This window comes from Scylla paramamosain, chromosome 26 (assembly GCF_035594125.1).
Source record: "Scylla paramamosain isolate STU-SP2022 chromosome 26, ASM3559412v1, whole genome shotgun sequence".
Classification (NCBI taxonomy): Eukaryota; Metazoa; Arthropoda; class Malacostraca; order Decapoda; family Portunidae; genus Scylla; species Scylla paramamosain.
Window position 1 is genome coordinate 885,144 of NC_087176.1, and position 17,357 is coordinate 902,500.

The window sequence follows — 17,357 nt, forward strand, 5'->3', positions numbered from 1 at the left end:
TCTCTTAATACAGGAATATTTCTCATGATGAGAAAAACACCCGCAGATCATAATCACCTTTAATGTGCCGACAACTGAGGTCGCACCATTGGTGGGTCATTTGAGGAACAAAGGCAGACTATTTACAGTAGCTTCACCATCCTAGACTCAGGTTCTTGATATTCTTACATGCACTGTGTAGAACAGCATCTCCACTGACAACAATAACAATGTATGTTCATCTTCATGTGTCTTTTACTGAAAATAAAAGATTGTTGTAACTTTAAAATTTACATGAATTACAGTATTATGCTAAAGCTATTGCTAGCACTTCAATAGACACCTTTGGTTTAACATAAATAAAAGCTTCTAAATACAGCTTACTGATGCAGGTGTGGTGTGACAAAAGTACGAGAATCAACAATGAAGCTGTCTTGTTGCCATTCCCTGACTTCAGAGAACTCTGGCAGTAATGACAAATAAATAATACACTATGAAGTATGAATCATGGCCTCAAATACAACACTTCTTTACAAATATACACACATAACTACGCCACTTCAGTCCACCACAGAATGACAGCCCAGCTGATTTATGCTCAATAAATATCTAGTTATTTTCTCCATCCAGGGCCAACAGATAACGAGCTAGTGCGTAGTCTGTTCTTCATTACGGAAAGCTCCCTTACCACGGACTCTAAATAAATAGGTAACAATACATGAACCAAACCTGAGCACAAAAATGCCTCAGCTGCATGATTGATAGCTTGAAGTTTGTGCACTTCAGATAATATTTTCTTTATTGTATGTACAACATGAACTAGGAAACAAAATCATCACAAGGAACAGTATGTACATGAACACTGTACATGATCGTGAGATGAGGAAAAGCTTTATGCTATATTATTGGCAGCCTATTCCAGTGGCACTAAATGCAGCAGGCGCAGAGCGCTAACACAACAAAGAGCAAGTGAATTAACCTGTTATGCTCGATGAAAGGCTGAGAAAAGAACGGATACGAATTGAAACTGCAAAACTGCAAGAGCTTTTATATCAATCTACTGCTCATTTAAAATTAATCTTGTCTGACAGTGTGGCGTGTGGAATTGATTGCGCAGGAAAGCACTAATTCAGCCTAATTATGATGTGATAAAATTGAATGTGCCAACATGAACTCAAGGTTAGAAAATGGAGGTGTTTGTCTTACTGGAGGAGCAGTCATGATCCTGCATCCCTGTGGCATTCATCATATACATATTTAGAATGATAACAAATAAAACATCTACATACCTCTCTACTACATCAAACAGTTCCTTGGTGTCACTCACAGCTGACACAGGCAATGAATGTTGATGTTATACTTTAAACTGGCAACGACTTAATTAAACAACCGGTGAACTTTGCTCTCCTACATCTCTGAAAAAACATGTGGCTACTCATCTCCTCCCTCACACATATCTGGGCAGGAACAGGCCAAATTTGGATTCAATTCCCCTGAAGATGGGCACTGCAACCTTGTACCCGCCAACATGGTCAGGATTGGTGGAGCGGAGGTCAGCAGCTGAGGCCGGGAGCTGTGCCTCAGAGCCTTGTGGCCGACTGTAAGGGAAGGAATGATGGTGAGGGGAAGGTGTATGCCTCTAGCACTCAAAGGATCAATCCTCACTGCCAGCCTCTGACTAGGGATTGTCTTAAAATTCTATCTGTCTATCTGACATCACTCTTGAAGGATATAGCTAAGACATGGCATCTACTTACAAACATTTATCTGCATTCCCTCACATCTTAAACTTATCAACTATAATTTCACCTACAGATTATAGGCTTTCCATATGTCTATTTTCATCCCAGCAATATATCATGAAACAACTATACCAGCACATTCCAAGTGAAAAATTCAGGAAGGAATGTTTACACATACTCTGATGTGGTGCAAATGTCTAGAAAGCTAATATATCTGGAGTTAAAACTTTATATAATAAACATAGCATAAAAGAGAAGGCATTTCCAGCACTACTTACGTGCCACCGAAGTCAACATAGAAGAGTCGCTGGAGCACTTCATAGGTCACCAGCGTCACACCAAACTGTGGCGAAGATCTGAACACTCGGGCTGCAGGGATAACAATGAAGGTAAGCCCAAAAAAATCAATAAATAAAATAAAAAGAACTAGAGACTAGTTGATTCTTATGAAATACAAAAGTCAAGAACCCAATGACATATAAGAGACATCCTATGCCCCATGTTGGTGTCGGTACAAGGCAAACTTGCACCAGCTCACACTACCAGTGTCTTGAAGTGGTGACCATGACAGAACAACAACTCTGCACACGTCTGTGGGAGTTTCAGCCTAACACAACATTAGCCTAAGGTGTGGTCCTGTGCTGACCTAATAATTAGTCAAATAAATAAACAAGTATGTATATATATATATATATATATATATATATATATATATATATATATATATATATATATATATATATATATATATATATATATATATATATATATATATATATATATATATATATATATATATATACCTATATATCCAATATGTTTGTATAGAAGGGTGACCATTTAAGCAATGAAAGTAATGAACAAAGTTTTACGCAAACACTCCAAGGAAAAGGTTATATAGATAATACACAGTTACAGAAAACATTGTGTAATGTATTCATATTACTGCAAAAATGAGAGAAAAAAGGAAAAATTAACAGAGGACGAGTCTTGTTATGAAGGCAAACAGTGAGACTGAAGGAATTGTGGGCACAATCACAGTCTCAGACTTCAGTTTTTTTTCTTTTTTCCTTCTCTTTTTTACCACAACATTCCAATCAATAAATTAGCAAAATTTCATAAATCTGAGTTTTGTGGTACCCCACACTTTACTGAATACAATTACATCAGTATACCTTAATGAATAAAGATATAGACTGTCTGTATCATGCCCACCAAGACTGACTGGATGAAGACTGGTGTGATATTTTGTGCTATTAGAGATGTCTCAGCGCAAGCAGTGATGGCACTCTGCCTAGCCTGACCATCAGTGGATGCACAACACATGCTACAGCCACTGTCCAGGCACCACACTCTCAAGGCACTCTCAACAAGAAGCATCACTAATCTGTTAATGACCACTAGAGTTTCTACTGTAGTGTTACAACTGCAGTGGCTTCTGCTGTTTCATGATATGTCATGGTCATGTCAAAACAATAAATTTGGCAACAACTAAGCATTACTTTGTGAGCAATATGATGCTTTTAATTTTAATGAAGATATACAACGGATGACCCAAAACACCAAGATAAGGAAAGTATCTGTCTTTATCACTTGAAGCACTTCCTTTTCCCTTTGGAAGATGATGTCTATATGACTATCAATAAGATGACTTCATCAAAAGACAAACTGTGTCTAACATGCCAAGAAGCTTTATATGTGATGGCTTGTGTTAATGTGAACTTGCTGCCTCATTACAGCAACTGTGTGAGGGGAGCAAGATGGTGGGTAGAGGAACCACAACAACAAGGCAAAGGTCTTTTTCACAACAGGCAATTAGTGTGTGAAAACCTCAAGTGAAAGGACATGAGGGTTGTGGGGAGAAAGCATGACCAGACATATCACATGAATAGGAAGAAACAGGGACAGCAAGGCCTCTAAGACCATTATTAGTGAAGCAAAGTAGTGTAAAAGTATAAAGCAGACAATGGAAATAAAACCAGCAATGGCCAAAGGACATTCTATACATAAAGAAACTTTAAAATAATGCAAGAAGTTCTCAGTGAACTTCTATTTTACACCCAACATCTGAAACCAACAAGAAAAAAAATAAATGAATAAATAAAATAAGAAGAGAATATCAACACCATTGGTGTTCATAGTGAGCACTGTGGACAAACATCATGAACTAAGAAAAGTCATGGAAAGATTAATCCAGAACTTTCTTTTTCAAACATCATTACATCATTATGTGCCACAGAGATCAGTTTGCTTTTACATAACCATAACATATTATGGTATTACAAACTCCATCTACAGTCCTCCTGCTATACACACAGAGGCGTAAACACGCACACACCCTACGCTCACCCATAGCGCCACCATGCCTTCCAATCTCTCTGGCAATGAGGAATATGGAAACAGAACCTAGGCAAATAAAAAATTATCACTGTAATTCTCATTATACTCCTTTCTTGCAATGAGGAACATGGAATATGGCTTGTTAACACAAGCTCTTGAAGAGGTACCAGAAAAATGTTGAGGAATTCAGAAATGTGTTGTGCTATTTGGTCACAAGCCAAAAAAGGTTGAAAACTAATGCTCTACAGCATCAAATGCATCAGAAATCAGTAGCAGCAAGGTTACTGATCCTGTATTTCAAATAGCTGCTTAAAATGCATTCAGTACCTCAGAAATAGACTGTCAGCTAAAGTATGCACCAAATATATGGATGAAACGACCATGTAGGAAGCTTCAGTATCTAAAAATTTCATGTCTAGAAGTAATGTGCAATTCATTTGAAGCTATCTATATCAGTTTGATCATCTTTATAAAGTATGTATCAATTAGAAAGGGTGTTAATAAAAATTGACCAAAAATCTACTATAGTTTAAATCATCTATCTATGGTCTGTACATTCCTAATGGTTACATTGGCTACACTATGTGCACAAAGCTTAGAAAGTAATGCATTAATGATGTCATCAATCAATGAATGTGCAGCATGTCAATGAGTAAAATTTATGATAACAATTGATAAAATAAATAAACAATTAAATACAAAAGAAAAAAATATTAAAAGATGGGAACAATATGCAATGTTTGGGCTATTAAAATGCAGTACAGACATACACTGAAACTTGATGTTATCCTTTGCATTTTTTCACTGATACAATGTAAAGCAGTTATTTCCTGATAGACATCATTTTAAAGCTGATGAAAGCCATACAGGGAAAAAACACACACACACACACACACACACACACACACACACACACACACATATATACAAAAAATAAATAAATAAATAAAAAAATAAAATTAAAAAATTAAAATAAATAAATAAATAAAAATAAATAAATAAAAAAGCATAACATTCATTCAGGAAGGCTTTCTCTCACTCATGGCACACACACACATTCAAGGCCTCACCTGGGGCCCCCTTCCAGAATGCCTTGGTTCCTTCCTCACGCCAAATCTTGCGTGCCGCATCAAACACACCACTGTAGGTGGTCTGGCCAGCCCGGGCAGCCACCTGCAGGCGAGTCTTGATCACATCGGCAGGTGTTGTGAGTGAGGCAGCCGGCACACCACCTGGAGGAGTCACACTTGAAGGTAAGTAGTCCTTGCACTGGCCTTATAAACCTAACCAAACCTAACCTAACCTGTCACACTAGGGTAGGTGGTCCTAGCACTGGGCTTATAAAGGCCACATTACTGGTGGAGAATTATACATTGTATAGTTGTTTCTTTTTTGTGCAAAAAGAGTATTGGCTAAGGGCAACAAAATTTGTATTAAAAAAGGCCTACTTAGGTAGCAACTGCTAGAGAGAAAAAAAAAAAGCGGCAAAAAGGATTATCCAAAGTTGGAGAAATTACATCAAGTCCTCTAAAAGAATACAACTATTGTTTTCAAAGGGAATTCTGGAAGTCACATAAAAACGAAGGAAAGGCTTAAGATAGGAAATATAACCAGTTACCTTATGGAATGTTACATATTTTTACTATCAACAGTATTCTTTGCAAAATACTGAGAAATACTGGAAAACAAGACACTGAGAGCATAAATAAAGAATTAAGTTATGCAATAATCTTGAGGTAAAAGAAGGGCAGGCAGTATTATTCACCAATAGCACCAGCAATGAGGAGGGACCAAGGGGAGTTGTAGCCATTCTCATCAGCAAGTAGCCACTTGGAATGAGCATAGACAGGGAAGTAGATTGCTGAGAACGGTACATCTCGCAGCAGACAGGCTCGAACACCCTGCAGAGACCCAGTACTGTTAATATTCTGATTTTATATGAGATTAAAAATTCAGAAAATGTCAGTATCAATATAGAGTGTAAGGAGCAAGATACTTCACCTTGTATAGCCCAAAGAGGCCGAGGTCCTTCACCACCATGAGGGCGGACGGCTTCTGTGCTGTGGCAATCTCACCAGCCACTTGCAGACGAATCTTGACAATTTCCAGTGGGTTGGTGAACACTACTTGGGAACCACCAGCCTGGTGAAGGAAGATCCATGGATATAATACATTGCTGAATGCTGCAGGAACATATGGAATACACAAGTTTTCCTCTTTACTCACACATCCACAACCAATGATTTCCAAAGTGAGAGAGATGTTTCCATTATTGTCAGTCTGTTTATTTATTAAAACTATTAGAGAACTCCCTGAACAACTGATGGGAATACACAAGTCATTCTCCATACTCACACATCCACCAGCAATGATTTCTGAGGCGAGAGAGATGTTCCCCTTCTTGTCAGTCAGTTTGTCACGCACCAAGTCATTGACAGTAAGCTTGATGGCTTTCTCTGGGGCCACGCCAATTAGCTGAGGTATCAAGCCACGGTACAGGCCCACAAAGCCCTCGTGCCGGATCACCTGCAGAAGACACAGACAGTATTGGTATCATGTACTGTTGAGAAAACTCTAGTCTGGTATAAGCCTGAGTGATGAAAATGCAAAACTGTGTGTGTGTGTGTGTGTGTGTGTGTGTGTGTGTGTGCCAGTCTTTTTTTTTCTTTTTACCTGAGAATCAACACCTTTCTATGCTGTCAAAATAGTACACCAGTTTTCATTTTTTTTCATGCATTTCTTATAGCAGGAGTTTTCCCAGATGCAGGGAAAGAATGATTTTATAATACTTAAATGAATGCCTCGGAAATACTTAATTGATAGACTATTTAATAACATCCAGTCAATAGTTTTCAAATGCATTTCCCTGTTACCATAGAAAAAGTAAGGCACAGTAAGTTCTCTTCAATAATATGCAAAAAATGTTATCTTCAGTGATGCATAAATATTTAATGGGTGGGAAAATGAAATCTTGGCCCTGACCCTCCTTGCCTCCTCTGCCATATTGCCACTGCCTTGAGGAAGTTCTAGGAAAGATGAATCATCACTAAAGATGGAGAAATAATCTATGAGTATTACTGATCATTTGTTATTTCACTGTCCTTTAAAAAATGCAATTCTTGTTTGTTTCTTGAATGAAATCAATGACACTGTAACATGGACTCACCTTCTTGAAGCAGTCAAAGGAGTTGCGGTACATGAGCTCACCAATGTAGGAGCCAGTACGCTGGTTCTGCATCCTGGTCTTCACCAAGTCAATGGGATACACAGCAGTGGCACCCACAGCTGGAGGAGAGGGCTTCAAGTCACTACATGTAATGAAAACTGCATGGCACAAGCTACAGCCATGCAACTTGTAATTCTTAAACATTTTTATCCACACATAGTTGACTGGTTCAAAAATGTATCAGAAATCAATGGAAATATTAGTGATTTAAAGGCAGACTCAATATAAAGCTTATAAATCACTCTTTGAGGGACTTACAAAGAAAAAGTCAAAATAGGAGAGTAAAGTGGAGAAAGAATAACATGGTAAAGAAAGAGCAACTACATAAAAACTGAGGAAAAGTATTATAATCAATGGAAATAATAGTAATTTAAAAATGAAAATATAAAAATAACTGTAAGGAACTAAAAGAAAAAAAATTGGAGAGTAAATAAAGAGCAACTACATAAAAACTTGGGAAAACATCAATGGAAATAATGGTAAATGAAGAACAGCTCTATCAAAAATTAAAAAAATCATAATCAGGTGAAGACAAGGCTTGGAGACTGACCACCAGCTAGGGAGCCAAGGGTGAACCTGTAGGCACTCTCCATGATCTGCACCAGCACGCCGCGCTGCTCTGGACTCTCCACCGCCTTGATGTCTGTCAGCTTGCGGGTGATGACCTTCATGTACTGCTCTGGCGTGATGGCCTCAAGGTCACTGTACACTATCTTCCTGCAGGGCCAAGGCAACATAGTCACAAGTTAGGACACATGGTTGTTATCAGCTTGAGTAGAAGTGTAAGTAGTACAAATGTGTGCAGAAATTGTACATTGTATGAACATAGAGCTGTATTATACAACTTGTACAATTTTGTAGGTAATGGTGACCTGTGGGCACAAAGGTTTGCTGAGTGAGTGATCACTGCATGGGGATAAAATGGGTGTTAGATTTGATTACATGAAAAAAGTAACACATTCTTGATTGCTGATAATTAGACACAAATTTTTTTTTATTCTGAATTCATAATGTACAAATTGCTGAAATTATCTTGTGTATTTTGTCTTTGTAATTCAATGAAGAAGAAAGTTATCAGAATGAAAAGCAATTACTGCCATTTTTCCTTTGGTTGCTTTATCATCTGAAACATGAAGTGGATCACTCACTCACTCCTTCCTGCACACTGAGCTTACTGCACCAACTTCTGTTTTCACCAAGTGTGTCCACAGCCAGCACTTCCCTACAGAGGTTCAGGTTAACCATGGATATCATATGAAATGAGGCTGTGCACGGTCAACCATGCAAGTCCCAATATCTTATTGTCATGAAACACATCTAAAATTTGCAAATATTCATATGTATGCCATTTCATGATCTGGCATTTAATAAAAGATTCTTACAGTACCTCAATGTCATGTAAAATTTTACTCAAAACTGATCCATCTTTTAGGACAGTATACCAGTGGAGAACCAATAATGTGATATCATATGATGGGGGTTATGTTAATACATATATAGACTGAGAGTTGATAATGAAACAGATAAAAGAGGAACTAATATGACTGTACAAAAGATAAGGGATTAACAGTGTCAGAGAAAGGGAAAAATTGATGTTGCAGTATTTGGATGACTGGTAAACCATAACAGATATGAGAATGAAGACCAGAAGCCAATGGAATATGGTTAGATCCTGTGGGGTGAATGTTTCTTTGTTTCTTTATGCATGGTAATCTCCAGCTTTAGAATACAGGAGATAACGTTGCCAAGAGTAGAATTATATTAAAGGGTCTACCTTATCCAAAAAGTGGAAGACACAGAAAACTATAGGAAAAAAGTTTGTAGAGGCAATGTTGCCTTCCATGGATTTATCACGCACAGCCTCATGTGATCAAGAAATGGGCTTCACAATGGCACAGACTGGCACTTGTAACTCTGGCTGGTGAGCGTTCCTGAGGCAACTACACAAGATGAACAGAGCCTGGCCCAGCAAGGACATGAGGAGGAACTGGCCAGCCTTACAAGCTGAAGCCCACATGGAGATATGCTAAGAGTAGACTACTGATGTTGTATTGTGTATGTATGTCAAAAGTTTATTCAGATTTACAATGCTAAAGAGAATACACTGGATTGTAAGATGTATCTATCAAAACATGCACAGTGCAATATTGTGAAGAAATAAACCTATTGTGCATCAATGGGAAACAAGACACGTCACTGTCAGCTGGAGGGAGATACATTACGGGACAACACAGTCAAAGCTTTGTCATCTGCCACTCTGAGTACAATTAAATATTCAACTGTTGTGAACCTCAGACATTCTCAGCCGCAGTATGGGCAGGTTGGGGGGCTCATGCCACAAGGGGAGCACGCAGCCCTGGTGCTCATCCTGCCTCTGGGCCTATGAGCCTGGTGAGCCTGCAGCAGGCCATCACCCACTAGCCTGGCACAATGTAAGAGATGTTCACCCTTAGCCTGCCTGTGTTCTCTCTGCCAGCAGCAATGACAGCGCCTTCCTCACACATTTGTCCTGAACATACTTGGAAGGTTTTTAAATGTTGGATTTCTAGAGTAATCAGCAGAATATTATGGCTTGACCTCTCCTTTTGAATGTCTCATATCAAGGTCAGTATATTAAGTCAAATATTTCCATGATAATGTAGGAAATATGCATTAGGTGTTAAGAACACAAGCAGAAGGAAGAGTGACAAATAGCTAATCAGTCATAAGGTACCACCACATCTGATCTCCACTCCAGCCTATAGTATAAATATGATCTTTTCTTAAGCTATACCATAAAAATTTAATAATACATTCAAAATTATAACATCCTGATTCTATATATAAAAATAGGGATCTGGAAGGTGAGGAAAACATGGTCATTACAACAGGACATGAGAGAGAGATAACTTAATAATTAATGATTAAGTTGTTTGTCTCAGCTTCTATTACATAGATATCATAAAAACTTCCTCCTGTACTACACAAAATATATTCACCATAATGCAGTATACAAAAGTACATATAGAAAGAGCTTAGAGGTGATAAAATCATGAGGATTCCTGACATGGAGCATTTTTAAGGAGGTAATGGTGGTTATTTAACATTAAGCCTGCCTGATCCTGACACAGGGAAGCAAAGGCAGGGAAAGTCTCATCCTGGAGCCTCTATGCCACTCAGAATGCTGGAAAACATGACTGAAAGACAACTTAAACATGGCCTGATGTAGTGAAGGTCTTCAGATAATAGAAACTATAGAGAATTTAAAACATGAGAAATGGATAATGATGGTTAGGAAAGTGAGGAAGTAATGCAGGAGAGAGGAAACTTGAGTTAAGATGAAGTGATTGTGAGGAAACAATAAGTAAAATGTAGTGATTGAAGGGGATCTGAGGAATATGAATGTGAAAATGATAGGGAAAAAGTTGGCAGCTTAAATACAGACTGAGCTACCTCAAGGCAAGGATTAATATCAATGTTTTTTTTTTTTTTTTATCATAGTATTAATACCTCACTCACACACACACACACACACACACACACACACACACACACACACACACACACACACACACACACACACACACACACACACGCACACGCATGCATGCACACAGGCACGCACACAGGCACGCACACACACACATGCACACATGTGCACACACACACACACACACACACACACACACACACACACACACACACACACACACACACACACACACACACACACACACAATAAAAAAACATGTATGCAGTCACACAGTCACACATACACAAGCACACATTATCCAATCTTTGGCAACTGAAAGACAATTGAGTAAAAATTACCTTTGCCGTGAAGCAAGGAGGAGGAGGAGGAGGAGGAGGAGGAGGAGGAGGAGGAGGAGGAGGAGGAGGAGGAGGAGGAGGAGGAGGAGGAGGAGGAGGAGGAGAAGGAGGAGGAGGAGGAGGAGGAACAGAGGGACAACACAATTACCACTCATTATATTGTTAATGCTGCAAGTTCCCTAGCATACAACACATCAGTTACAATGGTACCTCAATATACCTATGTTACACTGCTTATGTCTAGTAATGAATAAATTTTTGGTATCAAGCCATTTTTAGTCACATATGTACTCATAATTTGATAACTAATGCCTTCTTGACATGAGATTTAAGTAAAATTACAAGATATCCTAAAAACACAACATACTCTGGCTTTATGCACCATCATTCTGTGGGGTTTGAAAGAAAAATATAATCCTGTAATGGCCATCAGCTAAATTCTAATCAAATTATTTACGTCTCCTTTCAGTTTCTTTTCAATATTCTACATTCATAACCTTACATAAATTATCTAAAACATTTTCTCATCTTGTTCCACTGATAAAGACCAAGCCTAATTAATAGATACATGTAGGAAAAGTATATATTTTTTTCTTTTCTTCACACATACTACTTTTTATCACACATATTGCTATTTATCAATGATAGTTCTTTGCATTATAAGTTTTCCTTCCAAGAAAACAAACAAAATTAAAATTAGTTAATAAATATGGGAGGAGATGCAGTTTGAATACCTAGCAAAGATAATTTTTAGATACAAAAAAACTGGAACTAAATTTTCATGCTTTTCATTACAAATTTTTCCTTTTAACATTTGATTCTCTGAGATGTGCTTTCTCCTCAGGCATTATAATATTTTTGGCAAATTTTTCAAAATGCAGTAGGGTACATGACAACACATGGTTGAGAGAGAGAGAGAGAGAGAGAGAGAGAGAGAGAGAGAGAGAGAGAGAGAGAGAGAGAGAGAGAGAGAGAGAGAGAGAGAGAGAGAGAGAGAGAGAGAGAGAGATATTTACTGTATGTGTATGCATGATGCCAACAGTAGGTAAATGTGACTGATACTTGTCAAAGCAGTGCGAAACTCTTGGTGATAACGCATGAAACCCAGGATTGTAATAATTTAGGACTAGGTGCAAAACTTGGGAGGGTACTGTTTATATTCATTGTGTTATCTAAAATGTAGTAGTGCAAATGTGCTCATTTTGATGTTTTTTTTTTTAATTATGTAATTATTTGCTATTTTCTGGTTCCCTAGAACAAATAAATTTTTTCCCATAGGTTCTTCAGTTGCCATAAGACACATTTACCATAACAAACACTACATTGGAATGAATCATGTTCATTGTCATGTACCCTACTGTATTCTTTGGCTTCTGTATAAATGCTAACAGAGTCTTCTCTTTTCTTCAAAAGCTGCAAGGAGAGCAACATCTTGTTGAAATCATTTTCAATAATCCTCATGCTAATTCTACCTTAGACCTTTAAACATAACATAAAGTGGTGCCACACTCAGTTGTAAGCTCTGGCATAGGACAGGCACTGCCGCCTTCCTTGGACCTGGGTGGGTGGAGCAGCGTGGCCAATTCTTTTCTCCATTGCCTTTAGGTTCCCAGTCACATTGGCAAAGCCTTCACAAAGCCAAATACACAGGCAAGACAGTGTGCATCTCAAGGGACTGTCTGTGTATTATAAATCACAGTGCATAAAGATTACAGGGAAACTGTATCTTGAGGTACCACTGTATACATTCTTGAAAAAAAGTGTATATATATATATATATATATATATATATATATATATATATATATATATATATATATATATATATATATAAGGTGCAATTCTGTCCTAGGAATTGTAATACCTACACAACTGCACAACAATTCAATGCTATGATGTACCTCCTATAAGCTACCATAAGCTAACAGGTGTGAGGATGAGTGAATTCTCCCTATTCACATATAGGGATGGAGCTAAAAAGACAAAGCAGTTAATTGTCCCCCAAATTATTAATGACCACACAAGCCTTTTAAGCAAGCAGTTCCCACAAGCAGGGAGGCTGATGGAGGTGCTGAGAGGCATTCAGACACATCACAGACCACAGCATGGACACTACTCACCCATCGGGCAGCCTGAGCAAGCTCGGGTGGTAGGCAATAGTGTCATTATTAGTACAAGTTGATGGAGACAGACTAGGTTTTGCTGACACAGAGAGAAAGAATCAAAGTGTAAGGACTACATTGAGGTTTGAGGTTTTTGTACTTGCTATTCTGTGATGAAATGATCTGCAAAGATTTATGTTTTCCTGACAGATATAATCAGAGATGTAAAGATTTCTCTCAGACAAGCTACACTCTGCTGACAGTCAAAGGTGCAGAAAGGGCCATAATGAGTCAGTAATCTTGTGACCAAGAGCAGTAAATATGAACATGACTGTGCTGCAGTATCTCCTCTACAAAAAAATATCATGTGATGGATCCTGTGTATGAGGTGACAAAAAATGTTGCAGAAAAAAACTTACATTATGTAAAGAACAAGAGTGTGTGGGAATGGGTGGTAGCTGCTCTTCCTACAGTATATCAGTAAAGTGGTAAAACAATAAAACAAGTTGAGAGTTAAATCAGTACATTCATATGCACACAGCTAATATTATAACAAAGTCCTCCCATCAAAGCCACAGCAGGTGATATGGTTAGTGATGCAAACAATGAACTTTTCTCTCACCATATGGATTTACCTCTTTTTGGTGTTAATTAAGGCTATCAATAAGTTATCACGCTGCAATAACAAAAAGTCTACCTAAAAATGTAAACATAGTTTATATCAAAGTACAAAACTATTGGCAGGAAAACTAAGCTGAGCATTCAATGGTGCCACACTGACTTACCTTGATGGCTGACTAAGTAATATTGCCTAATTTCTCATGTGGTGAGTTTCTCAAGTCTGAAGTGGGCAGAGATGATATAAACTAATCCTCTTTTACTTGTATAATACCTCTCTCTCTCTCTCTCTCTCTCTCTCTCTCTCTCTCTCTCTCTCTCTCTCTCTCTCTCTCTCTCTCTCTCTCTCTCTCTCTCTCTATCATGGGCATGCACAAAGTGTAAATAACTTTAAAAAGCAACATTACAGTTTTGAAAAACAGCATTCTCTCTCTCTCTCTCTCTCTCTCTCTCTCTCTCTCTCTCTCTCTCTCTCTCTCTCTCTCTCTCTTACACACACACACACACACACACACACACACACACACACACACACACACACACACACACACACACACATACACACACACAGACACACACACACACACACAGTGCTCCTCTCTATGACATGCAATGAGACAAATCCACAGACAATAATGCTGCATCAGACAGGTGTGTGTGACATTGTCTGTCCACACCTGTCCCTGCTTACTCTGCTTTCCCTCACTTACCCAGAACTCTCACTGATGAGCTCAGTGAGGTGGAAGAGGATGTCCACTTCCAGGGGTGTAATTTGGGACATCATTTGAGCTGAGTGCAAGAATTCCTCTGTAAGGGAGAGAATGATTGTATTAGTCTCACATTCTTCGGTTCTTGTGTATTGGTAGTGAAATTCCTCTGTAGAGCAGAGAATATGAATTTGTATCCTTTACATGAGAGATAAATCCTACTTCTGAGAGATTTTTAACAGAATGAAAATGTGATCTTATAAATCAGGATTTAAGTGCACTGCTCATACAAAGCAAATATTGAGCAGTGTGAGCTTCCTGTAGAGTACTTGTCCTGATAATACCTCACCTCTTGTCACCTGCTAACACCTCACCTCTCATTACCTGCTAACACTTTACCCTCTTGTCACCTGCTAACACCTCACCTCTTGTTACCTGCTAACACCTCACCTCTTGTTACCTGATAACACCTCACCTCCCATTACCTGATAACGCCTCACCTCTTGTCACCCATTAACACTTCACCTCTCCTTACCTGATAACACCTCACCTCTTGTTACCTGATAACACCTCACTTCTCATTACCTGATAACACCTCACATCTCGTTACCTGATAACACCCCACTTCTTGTCCCCTGATAACACCTCACCTCTCGTCACCTCCTGCGTCCGAGAACCTCCTGAGGAATTGAGGTACACACGCTTGCACAGTTCCATGTTGGTGAGCAGTGAATTGAAGGCCATGAAGAATGGGAAGCTCACTTTGTGTCCTGTTGCAGCCTGGCGAAAGAAGATACATTCTTTACTACACCATAGGCATCCACTTTTAAGCCCAAGTTCCACTGTAATTACTTTGCTGTAGAGAAGCTGATTAATTTCTATTATTATTAAATAAGCTTGGGACATCTCCAGGTATAGCCAAAGATATTTTTTACTACATTGTAGAAAATATTTCACCAACATTACATTACACTATGATTGTGATGAACCTATTTATTTATTTATTTATTTATTTATTTATTTATTTATTTATTTATTTATTTAGAGAGAGAGAGAGAGAGAGAGAGAGAGAGAGAGAGAGAGAGAGAGAGAGAGAGAGAGAGAGAGAGAGAGAGAGAGAGAGAGAGAGAGAGAGAGAGAGAGAGAGAGAGAGAGAGAGAGAGAGAGAGAGAGAGAGAGAGAGAGAGAGAGAGAGAGAGAGAGAGAGAGAGAGAGAGAGAGAGAGAGAGAGAGAGACAGGATATTTGCACTTCCACTGACTGCCTGTTAGATCTGTAGAGAGAAAGTTAGAACATAATGACACCAATAATGCAGCAACAGCAGGCTCCACAGAATCAGCAACACTTACAGCCACCCAGGTTAGTCTGCACGGGATTGGTGAGGAGGTGGGACTTGATATTGAGCATGATGTCCTTGAAGTCCAATGGCTGTGATGAAGCCTGAACCTGTCTTGTCGAACATCTTGAAGGCCTGGACGGCATGCTCCTCGTGAAAGTCCTGAAAAAGCATACATGGACAGAGTATCAAGGAAACAACCTCTCTACTTACACACTGATAGGAATAATCAAGCAAACAGATCTCTACTCACACTCTGCAAAGAATAATCAAGGAAACAGTTCTCTATTCATACACTGCAAGGAATATTCTCACCTAGGAGTTCTTGAATAAGTGCAAACATTTTTTACCTGACAAAATTACTCAGGAAATAGGCTGCCTAATGATACAAGTCACCAAATGTAATATCATGCAGTAAAACTATGACATGGAGATTTTTACATATACTACTTATAGCTGATTTCTGAAAAGAGAACACTAGACACTTTTTGCTTTACTTAGTGTGTTACTAAAGGGGGCGAGGGGATGGTGCACCACCAGAAGGTGTATGCCATTAGAATGATCTGACATGGTTTTGAAGGCATTCTCTACTTATCTGTCTGTTTGTTTGTATGAATGATAACCCAGGACTCTTTGTACTAGAAGGAGGTCCACTCCAGTGGGTGAGCTGGTCACTGTGCAAAGCTGCCAGTGCCACCAAGTGGCCAGAAAAGTAAATCACTCAGCTATGGAAAGAGGTGCCCTTTTCCACTCAGATATCTTTTTATTTGCATGCATGTTGCCAAGATGAGTATATGGTCATGCTTAACAATGTACTGTTCAAATAATTCCAAGTGTAAAGAATGTTTGTTCTTTTTTCGCTTTCCCAAATCTCCAAAGGGGAGAGATAACAGTTTTATAGACTCTGAAGTTTCTCCTTACTTTGTCTGATCAACTCATAATGTATCTGAGGTCTGTGTCATTGATAATGCATTGGGCTTTCAGATGGCAGCTTATGTATCTGCCTAATGTTCAAAAGGCATTGTGACCAAGCTACTCATGATTTGATAACATCAAGGGGGACTCTGTACATCGTAGTATACGTGTACAGTCCTTGCTAACATTAACATCAGTGGCTTTGCCACAAAGAGTGGCACAACAGTTTAGAGTGAGTGCTGTGGAAATGATTAATTTGAGATGGCAAGTAGAGAAATTAGATGGGATGATGGTACTTATTGCTTTAATTACTTAAGGCAATAACAGTAAGTATTATACTCAACTGTATCTAATTTTAACTTAATGCATAAATCTATTATTTCTACAGCCAAGTCATAAACAGTGATGATAGTGGGCATGATAACTCAAGAAAACATTAGCTCTCAAATGGTGTGGGTAATGGTTAAACCTGTGTGAGCGAGAGTAATGTTTCCCTCTGGCTGCTGGAGGCGCCAGATCACTTATTAGGGGCCTGTTACTAATGTAACTTCTGGCCAGATTTTATATATGTGATTATCAGACA

The 17,357-nt window shown here is 38.6% G+C and overlaps 1 protein-coding gene across 1 annotated transcript in view; it reads right to left on the reverse strand.

The window, feature by feature from the left end:
* Positions 1 to 45: 45 nt before the first annotated feature.
* Positions 46 to 17,357, reverse strand: part of LOC135113536 (calcium-binding mitochondrial carrier protein Aralar1-like) — a 49,729-nt gene continuing 32,417 nt past the window's right edge. Inside the window, 12 exon segments of the mRNA XM_064028786.1 lie at positions 46 to 1,577; positions 2,000 to 2,090; positions 5,132 to 5,293; positions 5,827 to 5,962; positions 6,063 to 6,203; positions 6,417 to 6,587; positions 7,228 to 7,346; positions 7,838 to 8,004; positions 14,528 to 14,624; positions 15,175 to 15,324; positions 15,879 to 15,948; positions 15,950 to 16,021. Coding sequence (XP_063884856.1) covers positions 1,427 to 1,577; positions 2,000 to 2,090; positions 5,132 to 5,293; positions 5,827 to 5,962; positions 6,063 to 6,203; positions 6,417 to 6,587; positions 7,228 to 7,346; positions 7,838 to 8,004; positions 14,528 to 14,624; positions 15,175 to 15,324; positions 15,879 to 15,948; positions 15,950 to 16,021 — 1,527 coding nt within the window. The 3' untranslated portion in view covers positions 46 to 1,426.